The following is a 12,503-nucleotide window of genomic DNA, read 5'->3' as shown; positions in this document are numbered from 1 at the left end:
GTGGCAAAAAAAAACTAGAATGGAAACACGCTCTCGATGTTTTTGATCAGTTTGTTTGAAACGGATGGAGCTCTTTATTTTCGTCTTGTTACTGTAGAATGAGTCACAGGTGAATGTTCCAGGGTAGTGAGGCCTTGATGTAATATCACACAGTATTGTGCATGCAAATGTGGTTATGAGTGTGTATCATATATTTATTGTGTGTGTGTGTGTGTGTGTGTGTGTGTGTGTGTGTGTGTGTGTGTGTGTGTGTGTGTGTATCCATGTCCAGACAGTTAGTGAGCCAGCAGTGCAGTGGCCTCTCTGTAGCCTGTGGTCATATTCCTGCCTCATCATGTCATCACAAACACACACACACACAAGCCAGAGTGACTCAGTCTCGTACTAAAACTCTTACCTTCGTCTTTATTGAGCGTATACAAATGTAAGATTAAACAGCAGCTCCTAGGCATTCATACCAAAAAAAAAAAACGTCTTCAAGACAATTTAACACTTTAAAGGTGCACCAAAGTTTGGGCCAATTTTAAAGGTTCTGTACAAAATCGTAGCTGCTTCTACACGACTGAGTATTTACACCGCCACAGAAAAGCACGCTCTGCCAAAGTATTATAGTTCTCTTCCTGCCACATTATTAGGAACACCAGACTAACACTGGCTAAGACTCCCTGCTCTTTGCTCACACAACAGACTCAATTGTTGGAAACATTCCTTTGAGATTCTGGTTGATTTTGACAGGATTGCCTCACACAATTGCTGCATATTCCTGCTGCGAAATTTCCCGTTCTGCCACATCCTTAAAGTTCTTTTGAATTCAGTAGGAAACCGAAGGTGAAGGCATCTGGGGACCATAGAACTCAGTCTCATGTTCATGACATGACTTTTTCTTCGTGATATTGCACATCATCGTGTTGAAGTAGACGTGAGATGATGGTAAATTATGCTCATGGATGGATGCACACGGTCAGCAACAATCCTCAAATAAGCTGTGGAGAACACAAAACAATGTTCCTTTGGTATTAACAAGCCCAAAGTCTGCCAGGGAAACATTCCCCACACTGTTACATGGACTGCTGACACAAGGCAGGTTGCTTCTTCTCTGCCTCCTGGACTCACTAGATGTGGGGTTATTTTTTTTTGTTGTTGTTGTTTTTGTCTTAAACACCATTCACTACTCTGTGTAAGCTCTAGTCGCTGTTGTACATGAAAATCAAAGGAGATCAAGCAGATTCTGTGAAATGCTAAAAGCAGCCCATTTGGCATCAATATCCATGGCACAGTCCAAGTTCCCGTGATCACTCTTTTTTTCCATTCCGGTGTATGAAGCGGTCAGTAAGTGTTTATGTTCATTTTGCCCAATCTTCTCCATCTTTTACTTCCCTTCCCTTTTCTTCTTCCCCTCGTTAAATATCTCTAACCTAAACTCAGCTTTTCTATTCGTCACTGTTTTCCTTCTGTTTATATTCACAACTTTGGTCTGTAAAAAAAAAAAAAAAAAAAAACGTTTCTTATTAACTCTCAGACTTTTGCCTGACTTTCTTACCGGCTTTAAAATCAAATGTTCACATATTCTCGATGTGCGACACACCACACACTGGTGGCATCATGAAGGTGCTATCATTTATCTTTTAAACGAGGAAAGATTCGTCCAGTTTACAGTTATAACACAGGACTTTTACCACCACCCCCCTCCCCCAAATGCCCACAACTCATCCTGTTGATGCTCACTGTTCATTACACGTTACACAGTTCCTAAGCTCCAGTTAGCAGGTACTGGCACAAGCACCATTTCATGAGATTTACTACAATATCCAGTGTGACCATTACTTTATAAAAGCAATGAAAATGTGTCTATGTACAGTTTCTCTCTCTCTCTCACACACACACTTAACACACACTTAACAAACAGCACACCAGAGAGGCTCAGCAGTGCCGGAGGTGCAGTTTCAGGGCTTTTGGACCATTCCAACGACTATTTGTTTAATCGTGGGAGCCGTGTGTGTGTGTGTGTGTGTGTGTGTGTGTGTGTGTGTGTGTGTGTGTGTGTGTGTGTGTGTGTGTGTGTGCGGATAATGGAAAGAATGAAACTGGTTATTTACTCAGATGTTGCTCTGGTGTAGGTGTGAATCTACCCCATACACTCTGTGGGAACGTGGCGTTCGCTGCTTTGCTTTTTTTTCTCTCTCTCTCTCTTCTCTTTGCCTCCATCAGAACACCGTTTTGTTTTGTTTTTTCTCAAGCACAGCCACTGCCTTTTGTTTGTACTGGATGGCAAGTTTGATTATTTATCGTTGCTGGGGTGGGAGTTAGGGGCAGAGGGAGTAGCCAGAGCAATAAACATGTGACTCCACTGTGTTTTGTTTTCCACTCAGAAGGCCGCATCCTATAACCGTTTTCTGGAGCGGCAGTAAACCTTTTATTTGTGTTATAAACCACGGCTAGGAAAAAAGAATAAGGAATGAGACGGGAATAAAGATAGAAGTTAACCGACTGCTAATGGACATTCAGATCCTGTGTTTATCAGAAGTGTACGGTTTCAACTGAAGCATAGTCCTTGCTAACTGCTCAATATCAATTTTGTTCCCTTTGCATGGGTGTGTGTGTTTTCATCTTTCCACAGCTGTTTGCTTTGTCAGCTTGTTACTGTTCTCCATGTGCAACAAAATGAAACTATGTAAATTTGTTAGCAAGCAGTCAGGATGAGGAGCAGAGAGGTCTGTTTGTGTGCACTTTGTTTCGTTATCTACTTTGCAGCGCAGAACACGTTGTCTTTTGGCTTATGTAGATATGGAAGTTAGAAAGCTATAAGGCTATTTTTTTTTCTTTAACCTTATTGTTCTTATTTTTAATCTGTTTCAGGCTCTACAGGTTGCAAGGCAACTCCTTCTCAAGCAGCAGCAGCAGCAGCACCAAAGCGGTGCTATTAAGTCTCCTAAAAGCAACGAGAAGCAAGCTGCACTGCAGGTAAGGCACTTTTACTCTTTCATCTAAACTCACTATATGTGTGTGTGTGTGTGTGTGTGTGTGTGTGTGTGTGTGTGTGTGTGTGTGTGTGTGTGTGTATGTATATATATATATATATATATATATAGATATATATATATATATATATATATATATATAAGTATATATATATATAATTATATATATATAATTATATATATAATTATATATATATATAATATAGTGTGTTATATATATATATATATATATATATAATATATGTGTGTTTATCTATATCTATATATATCTATATATATATATATATATATATATATATATATATATATATATATATATGAAGCATAGCTCAGTGTGTCTTTTAACTGCGTTTACCTAAAGAACACATCAGACACGTATCAGACGGCACACGTGCAGGGTGAAAATGGTGTGTGCGTGCGTATCTATGCTCGCGTCTTATTTTTATTTGTGTTCTCCATGTGTTATTTGTAGCACAGCTCATACCAGTCCGTGCTAGATAAACAGGAAATTAAACTTGGCAGGCCGGCGGCTGTTGACTGCACTTTACTACGCAGCTCACGAGCTCATTCTCTGGTACAGATATCACTTGAAATGTAACTGTGCCATGATCAACCGCAGCCTGTGACACACTTCTGACTGATTCCTCTTTCAGGATTCTTTTCAGCTTTTCTGGCAAGTGTATATGTGTGTGTGCGTGTGTGTGTGTGTGCGTGTGTAGTAGAATGTGAATGAATGGGTTCTACGTCTAACCTCAAAGATCTGATATCTTGTAACTAGTATGTAAACTAGTAGCTCTTCTTGTTTCATGAGTCTGCAGTCCGGCATTAAGACACAGAACTTAAGACGGTATACAAAGAAGCGCTGCGATTCTCCATTCCCCCACCGTGCCGCACCGTATATACCTCCTACCTACAGCAACAGGAAGCGCTACAGAGCAGATGCCGCTCGTCCCCCATCTCAGATCTGGGGCTTCTATTTGTCTAGCCTTTGTCATGCAAAACAAATCCGGCCCTCGTTATTTCCCCATCCGCTATCATTTTTAAACAAGTCCAACTTGTGATGTCTGACTCAATATTTGCACTCATTTTAGGTCCTCTCTTTTGCCTCCACACACTCTCTGTCAGATCTTTATCCCTGTTTGAACAAGGAGGGTGTTGTTTGTTTCACAGCAAAAATAGCAAACGACTCCGGGGCATATTTGGTAATTAATACCCGATGCTCTTGCGTATACGCGTCTGTAGAACACGTCTAGTAACGTCTCCATAGGGGAAGGTGTTTTGTTTTTAATGAGCATGTATCTTCAGAGTCTGATCTCAAAGCTTTGCGGTGATGCGTCTCGGGGAAATAAATGGGTAAAATATGGCTATGTTGACCTTTCCATTGTGCGCATATTTGTCAGGATGTGGATCAAACTGAAAGCTTCTTCAAGTCTTGTGAGTTGGAGGTCATGAAAAGTAGATTCTGGTGGCCAGGACCCTACACCCACAAGAAGAAGACACAAAGCCACATTTAAAATTAAAATTTATTAATGAATACAGAGACCACAGCCAACCTGACACTCAGGCCGCTGGAAAAGACAGCTTGTGTGTGTGTGGTTTGGGTTTATTGTACCTTTTATCCAAAGATGCATCTCTTCTACACGGTGTAGTTTAGTTGCTAAGCAGCCGGTAAATGATCTGTTATGAGCATTTATTTAAAAAAAAAACAAAACAAAAAAGTGCAAATGAATGCGCGTCTCTCTTCTGTCCTAAACCTCCGCTTTAATTGGGTTTGTTGTTCTGCTTCTACCACCAGTTCAGCATGTTGCCCGCGCACATCGCATTGTTTATAGAGTCTCCTGGTAATACACCAGCCGCTTAATTAAGACCTTAACGTGAAGCTGTTTAATAAAACAGTTGAACATAATTATCCGTATAATGAGTGGTTTCTGAGGGGAAAATCCCCCGCTCGTCGAACCGTGAAGATAGAAGCTCAGGTTCTCGATCCACTTCTCAAGGTTTATTTTGTCCTGTTCGCTTCCCAATCCGACCCCATAAAGGTAACGCCGACTGTAGAACTAATCAAACACCTCAAACGTCTTTCCCACTGAAAAGCATCAAGCGTGTGCCGTGTGGAAAAGATTTGCTTAGACATCACAAAGAAGTTCTCTCAGTTTTCCCCAATATCAGATCGTTATATAAGAAATATAGACCAGGTTTACGTTTCATTACTAATGATCGTTTTTTTAAAGTCAATTTGTCTGGTTCTGATTTGTTGGGGGTTTTTTTCTGGAAATTTAAGAAATAATTGAACGAATAAAATGAATTTCAAGCTTGAAATGAAAGCAGTGGAAATGAATGAAAGCAGATTTTTAAAATAATAAAAATAATGTTTTCATTTTTGTTCGAATTATTCATTCATTCATTCATTCATTCATTCATTTATTTATTTATTTATTGTTTTTTTCCTGTGGTGCCTTGGCCTCTGAATCCTCAGCTGATGTTTGGAGGATAACTTTTAGGTCTGCTGAGTTATCAGCTGTAAAGCTGTAAGGAAAAACTATATATATATATATATATACCGCTGCTTTATGCCACAATCAGCACCCGATTACATTACCTATCAGCCCCTGCATGTCACGTTACACTAAGCACTCCAATGGATTAAGATCTAGTTTCTGCATCTGCTGATGTTGATTCTGTTGTTTGTTGCTGTGCCTTTCATAACCACACAGACACCAACCTGTCAGACACCAAGCCACATGCACTCTCAAACTATTTATAAAGACTGTCCTCTGTCTTTCGCTCGAATCCGTCAGAGGTTTTTGACTGCGTCTGCCGATTTTGATCGTCTGCCCGAGTTTTGTTAAAGATCATGCAAATCTTGCAACTCTTATTAATATTGACGATCCCAGCTTACATCGTTCTCACCTCAAGCTTGCACTGAAGACTGGCCTTTCCAGTGACGGGTAATAAAGTGATGCAGCAGCAGGACGACACTGGGGTTTTACAGGGAAATTCCCTAACACTTTGTTGCCTCAATATCTGATTAATGGCTTTATCGAATAGCGTTAGGCAATAAACATCTACGGCATCACGATCCACAGATTTTTGCTTTATTTCCCAGCAATACACACACACATTCTGACTTTATTTTAAGGTCTACACAAATGTAGATTTTCTGTGATAAGTACAGTACACAATCTGTAGGAATTAAACCGTTTGTCTAAAGCGATATTATCAGCTCCCGTAGCAGTGTGTTGTGACATCATTGATCGATGTAATATATCAGCACATCTCACAGCTCTTACATCACAGAGTCTAAATTCATCAGAATTCACAGAACTGGAACTAATGGGTCTTAGTGCTCAAAGTTCCAGAGTGAAAGCTGGATTTTTGTTTTTTTTTTTGTGCTGGAAGTTTCTTTAAGATTTAGTTACCAGTGGCGTTTTCGTGTGCCCTCATTTACACGACAGTACTAATGCTCGCCTTTCACGCTGTCAGACAGAAGGCCGGGGATTGACGCGTACAAAGACTAATCAAAAATGATAACATTAGCAGGAAAAATGACACAAGTAATTAAAAGGAATCCATGCCACGTTCCTGCCACACCTACAGCACGCAGAGAGAGAGCGTGAGAGAGAGAGAGAGCGAGAGAGAGACAGACAGAACGAGTGCAACTCCCTCTTTGCTAATTACGGTTATCACCGAAATGCTAGGGTTTGAGTCATTAGTTCCATGTGCATTTAATTAGAGGCAGTCTGAAATTGGATTTAACTTATTACTTTTTCATGGATCACTCTCTTGTCATCACTTCAAATTGGATTGCAGCCCCAGGTAACTAATTATAACCGCCACAGGATCAGGAGTGGAGAAATAGGTAATTAGAAACAACACTCGCAGACCCTCGTTGATAGTCCAGCCTCTCGGTGGAACGAGGAGAAAGAAGAGGGGGAAAAAGAAGAAAGAGAAAGAAGCAGAAAAGATGGCAGGGTTAACCGCACGGTATGACGGGAAATCAGGCAGCGCCTACAGAGGATTGTATGACACGCGGCTGCGTCGATGACGTTACACAGACAGGAGTCAGACGGCGCTGCTGGTGGTGGAAAACCTCTCAGATTATCCCAGTTTGGATTCATGGTCCTTATTTATTTATTTATTTATTTATTTATGGGGGGGGGGAATTTGAACTCCGCTCTTATAAACTCGAACACGAGTGTGAGCTTTTGACACTTTCGGTTTGTTGCCCTAGTCAGAGCGGAGCACGTCATCGACCAACCGCGTCTCGAGCATGTGTTCAGTATCCCTGGTGGAACGATCCACTTCTACAGAAACATAAACATAAACAATAAGGTGACATTGGAAGTCTTAGTTTGGGTTCCGGGATACTGCTGGTGCACCTGAAAACCAGGAAAAGCAAGAAGGGGTTTTTTGGTGGTGTTGTATTTTATTTATTTATATATTTATTTTTGGTAATGAGGTTTTATGACTTCCCCTGTTTGTGGACTTCATGCAGGGGGAAGTGAAGGCAGAATGATTCTCTGTACAGTACATATTGCATTCATCTTTCACGGTAGAGAATGCAATTGGCATTTTGATGTTTTTTTTTTATTTCCTGTCTAAAAATGCACCAAATGGCATTTACAAATGCACCAGGCTATTTTAGCAAAGGAACGTCTATTTATTTTCCCTGCACTCTGGCAGTCTCTGTCTCTCATGACCGTATACAGTTTCCACTAGGCCAAGTGGGGTCAAATGATAATGTCCTTTCGTGAAGATGGAAGCCGAGTATATTTACTGCACCATCCAACCCACACACACTCACACACACTCCTTCACAGCAGAGCACTACATGACACAGTGCTGTGGCCTGACGTTGTTTTTTTTTTTTTGTCATGGCATTGTCCTGACACATGTACACCGCAGTGCTGCAATCTGTAAGCCATTAGCAGTGTGGTTTGCTGGGGTTCTCTGGAGCCGGGCCAGGGCTTCCAGACGGATCCAGCAGCACCGCCGTTCTCAGTCCAGCTGAGGAGAGGCCAGCGAGACAAAACGAGGAGAGAAAGTTAAAAGAAAAACGTTGCCCTGGAAAGAGCTGATCTTGATCACAATGCTAGATTACAGCCTGCATAAAACACTGCTGGAAGTCATGCAGAGGGCAAACCTTGTACCAGCCAGAACATTATCGTACATGTGTGATATCTTGTTTGTGTAAATCAGCGAGGTTCAAATGTCCCCACAGCCAGCGGAGCATCTAACCTTTGGGTTCGGAAGATGACGTTTGGCCGGTCCTCAGAAATCTTTCTTTCTTTTTTTTTTTCTTTACGGAGGTCGAGGTTAAAGATTAGGGTTAGGTGCAGTTCAAGTGTGGTTCATCATTAATTAGCTACATTAATAATTGGCAATGCTCGCAAGGACGGAAAGACGAATGCGTGTTGCGCACTTTCTCCATCCTCCTTTTCCCTGCACTTGTGCGGCTTGTTTTGCCCCGTCATATTGTACAGACGCGTTCCACTTCACGCGAGCGGCGCATCAGGGACTGCTCTGGATGCCGCTGTCGGGATAAAGTCATCTCAGCCATCAGATTACTGTCGCCTCTTAAAGTTGCAGTGCCATTTTTAAGACCTTTTCATTTTAGCCCTAATGATTTCTCCCTGCAGCGTTCCCATAACATCTTCTACCCCTACACCCCTCCCTCCTTTTCATTTTCCTATCCTTTCTTCCCTCACGTACTGCTGCGTGTGTCCCGCCACTCTGTGAAGCGCGCCCTGCGTTTCGTGAGCGATTCGTCTGCGCCGAGGGCCGCTTACGAATAGATATCCACAGCTGTTTGTAAAGCTAACAGGGTTGTGTGTGTGTGTGTGTGTGTAAGGAATGTCATGTGTGTGATTGTGTTGTATGCCTAGTGACATGGATCTCGGTAGCGGTTGGTTAACACGTGACAGAAATACCAGCTAATGTGCAAGGAAGAGGTTCATGGATAAAGGGTTGTTGTTGGAGGGCATGGTTGAGTATTGTGTCTTTCTTTCTTTCTTTCTTTCTTTTTTTCCTCTAAGAGAAAAACATACTGAGCGCTCTTTGTTGAACACTACTGTCCATCACTTAGTGATTGTATGTCTCTCACTTGTGTGTGTTTCCGTTTGTTCCGTCTCAAACCTCGTCTGTTCCTACATCACTTTTTCCTGTCAGTACGTCGCCATCTGTCAGTAGACAAAATATAAGCTAAGTGTGTATTTACAGCATGCGCTCAAACACCATGAAACACGTTGTTTTGTGTTTGTTAAGGTCGATTTGGCTCGAGGAAATCACATACGTGTCTGTTTTTGTGTGCAGCACAACAGCGACTCACTCACTCACTCAACTCAACACAACACAACACCTGTTATTTAATTCAGAAGAAGAAGTCATTTCTGACTGAACCTCCTCATGTTCAAATATGGTAGCGTGTGGCTTTTTCTCTTGTTCTTTTACAGATAGGAATTTTTCGATAAGGATTTCATAAATAGCATATGAGTCAATAATGTGCGCACTATGAATCAATCACGATGTAATGAAGAAAACAAAATTTCCCCACCCACCTAATTTGTCCTGTACGGCACTGAGAAAAAAGAAGTCTTGTTTTGACTAAGCGAAAACCACGGCTGAGCGAGAACCCGAAGGGAGGCAACGGCTTGCCAAGAAAATTGCAATTTTAATATTGTAGTTCAAAACCGCCGGTTTGGATCGAACAAATCGCAATCGTTCCTTTGTGTCCGTTTCATGGATCGACTGAAATATTCCAAGTGTTCAGGTTCATTACTGAGGGGGAAAACTGTGGGTCCTTTAACTATTATTTGTCATTATGTTTAAAAGAGTTGCTGTAACATAACGTGAGCAGATTTTTTTTTTCTCTCTTAAAGACATTTTTCTACAGATATTTAAAACCTAGCGAATGTTGACGTGAACGGCCGTGATAATTATTTCACACTGTTTACATTGTCATTATTATTCACTATTTATCTATTAGTACGGAAAATAGTCCAAAATGAGTAATGCCAAGTTGTGTGTGTGTGTGTGTGTGTGTGTGTGTGTGTGTGTGTGTGTGTGTGTGTGTGTGTGTGTGTGTGTGTGTGTGTGTGTGTGTGTGTGAGAGAGATGAAGGTTGTTGCCCTGAGCAGCAGCTGTTAGCTGTTAAATTTCCCACCTGCTCAGTTCAGGCCTCTTTAAGTAAACAGCAGATTTAGTTTAGTCAGAGGAGAGATTAAAACTGTTCTTTCTGCAAGAGGAAAGGTCCTTCTTCCAAGAAGCAGACGCTTTCAAACATGGCGCACGTCGAACGACTGCTGCTTACGGTCCGATCGAGAACGGCAGCATCGTTAATGGTTACACAATATGTCTTTACATCAGACATTTCCAACATAATAATGTCATTTGTCTTTGTTAATGCCGTACACACCGACCTTGGCTCCAGGAGGCACGCCACCATCCGAACTCGGGTGCGGAGCAACGCCTTACCTGCTCAGGAGCCGAGCTTGTGTGTCGGAGCCGGCTGCAACTTAAACTGCGCCGTGGAAATGACGTTATCTTATTTAGTTTTAGATATACATGTGCTTTAAGAGAAGCGAGAGGGAGGAAGTGCAGAAGAACAGCGCAGACTCGATCTGCTAAATTTATCATGAGGCCTCTGGGAGCAGTGAAATGAGAACAGTGGCCTATTACTGCTAAGAAGGTGTTTTATTGGGAATATGCCCACATGCTACCCCGGGGAGAAGACGGGGCATGGCCGTTTGTGTGTGTGTGTGTGTGTGTGTGTGTGTGTGTGTGTGTGTGTGTGTGTAGGCACGCATGGACTCTTCTTGTGTGTACTAGTGTGTGCATGCTTTTACGCAGGATTGCCCAATGTCTTGGGTTGCTTCACTCAGTGTGTGTGTGTGTGTGTGTGCATGCATGTGTGTCTTTGTGGTGCTTGTCAGAGACACAATGAAGGGTCTTTCTTTCATTTGCTTATTCACTAAGATATGTCAGTTTTGACACTTGAGGTCTTTCAGTCAATAATTTATGTAGGTCGGCCAGGAAGAACGCTTGCTCGGGATTGGTGGATTAAAGAGGAGGCGGAGTTTGGTACAGTGGCTATTGTTGCCTATGAATTATAATCAGAGCAAGGCAATTATACCGCGTTTGTACACATTGGCAGAATTCTGCTCAGATATAATCTGAAGCCAGTAAAATTCACTTCACTTCACTTGAGCCTTTTTTTTGCACATTTCTTCACAAAAATTCTAATTCTATTTATTTATTTGTTTTTATTTATTTGATTGTTTGTTTGTTTGTTTGTTTATCTATTTATTTCATGGTAAACCCAGCCGAATGCCACATTTTGTGTCCGTAAAAAAATAAAATAAAAGCAGTGATCTTTATTGTGCATTTTTCCGTTAAGCAGGATCGAGCAGGTGCTCTATGCATTATTTTCCATTATTAACTTATTTATCCGCACGCTCACAGTTTCTATATTTTCTCATTACAGTGTTTTCCATACAGTGGAATATGAAACCTTGATATCTGTGCTTACCGTTACGTGCTGACAAGCGCTAGAATTTGTCTACCTACGACGGAATTTTGCTCATATGCTAATGTGTGTTAATCACAAGGAAGACCTGCATGTTTTGATAAAGAATCAGAGCCATGGGGCACAAACATGATTTGTTGCAGTAGTTGGTGAGTTTGCATGCAATTTGTGCTTTGTTTCTCTCTCTTTTTTTTTTTTTTTTTGCGGGTTTCATTTTTGCTTATGCATTTGCAAAGTGGGTGCACAGCATTGAGAATTGTGCTGAGGATTTCTTTTTTTTTTTTTTTTTTTTTAACAGAAAAAAAAAAAACCAAACAACAATTCGACTAAATCTATTAGTAGCACTTGGTGTTTACTGGTGTCGTTACAGCTCAATTATAATTAGATGTTTTGGGGATTTTTTTTTTCCCCCCAATAGTGAGAGTAGATATAATTTAATATAGCAATAATTTATTGTGTGCGTATAAAATTCATGCGTTTATTTAAATGACACACATTCAAACTGTAGGTTCTAATAATAGATCATTAGACACGATCGTCTTGTAACAGTAAAGAGTGGATAACGTAACAGCAGCACAATAAGCGGAGCGGCGGCGCTCCAGTAGCTGTGAGAGAAAGACACTGGCGGTACATCATGTCTAAAATAACCACTGTTCTTTAGCGCACAGAGAAAACGAGTGCAATCAATCCTTCCTTCTAATGTGGACGCATATTTTGTGAGACAGATTAAGCCAGTAGGGGGCAGAACCAGGTCTCTCTCTCTGTCTCTCTCTCTCTCTCAACCACCCCCCCCCCCTTTAATGGCAGTAAGTTGTAAGTGGGATGATACGTAAGCACACGTGTGACCTCTAAGTGCTGAGACAGCGACGTCCCCGAACGCTAGCCTGCTACTGAGTGAAGCGTAACAGGACAGCCAGTGGGTGTCCATGCGCTCAGGAGAGATTCACGAGTTAGGAAGTCTTCTTGTCTGAGTGAGCTTCTAGTCAGCTGTGTTTAAAAAA

The 12,503-nt window shown here is 41.5% G+C and overlaps 1 protein-coding gene across 24 annotated transcripts in view; it reads left to right on the top strand.

Annotated features, from left to right (window-relative positions):
• foxp1b (forkhead box P1b) overlaps positions 1-12,503 on the top strand; it is a 169,578-nt gene that overhangs the window by 113,933 nt on the left and 43,142 nt on the right. For 23 of the 24 annotated variants that reach the window (XM_047814355.1, XM_027146613.2, XM_047814356.1 and 20 more), the window contains one exon: positions 2,857-2,961. In XM_047814355.1, the coding sequence (XP_047670311.1) occupies positions 2,857-2,961 (105 nt within the window). Of the gene's footprint in view, positions 1-2,670; positions 2,712-2,856; positions 2,962-12,503 lie in introns of those variants that run through there. The other variant, XM_027146628.2, reaches the window with a different exon arrangement.

Source organism: Tachysurus fulvidraco, chromosome 5 (genome assembly GCF_022655615.1).
Source record: "Tachysurus fulvidraco isolate hzauxx_2018 chromosome 5, HZAU_PFXX_2.0, whole genome shotgun sequence".
Classification (NCBI taxonomy): domain Eukaryota; kingdom Metazoa; phylum Chordata; class Actinopteri; order Siluriformes; family Bagridae; genus Tachysurus; species Tachysurus fulvidraco.
Note: the sequence above shows the minus strand (reverse complement) of the source record. Positions and strands in the feature narration are given on the sequence as shown.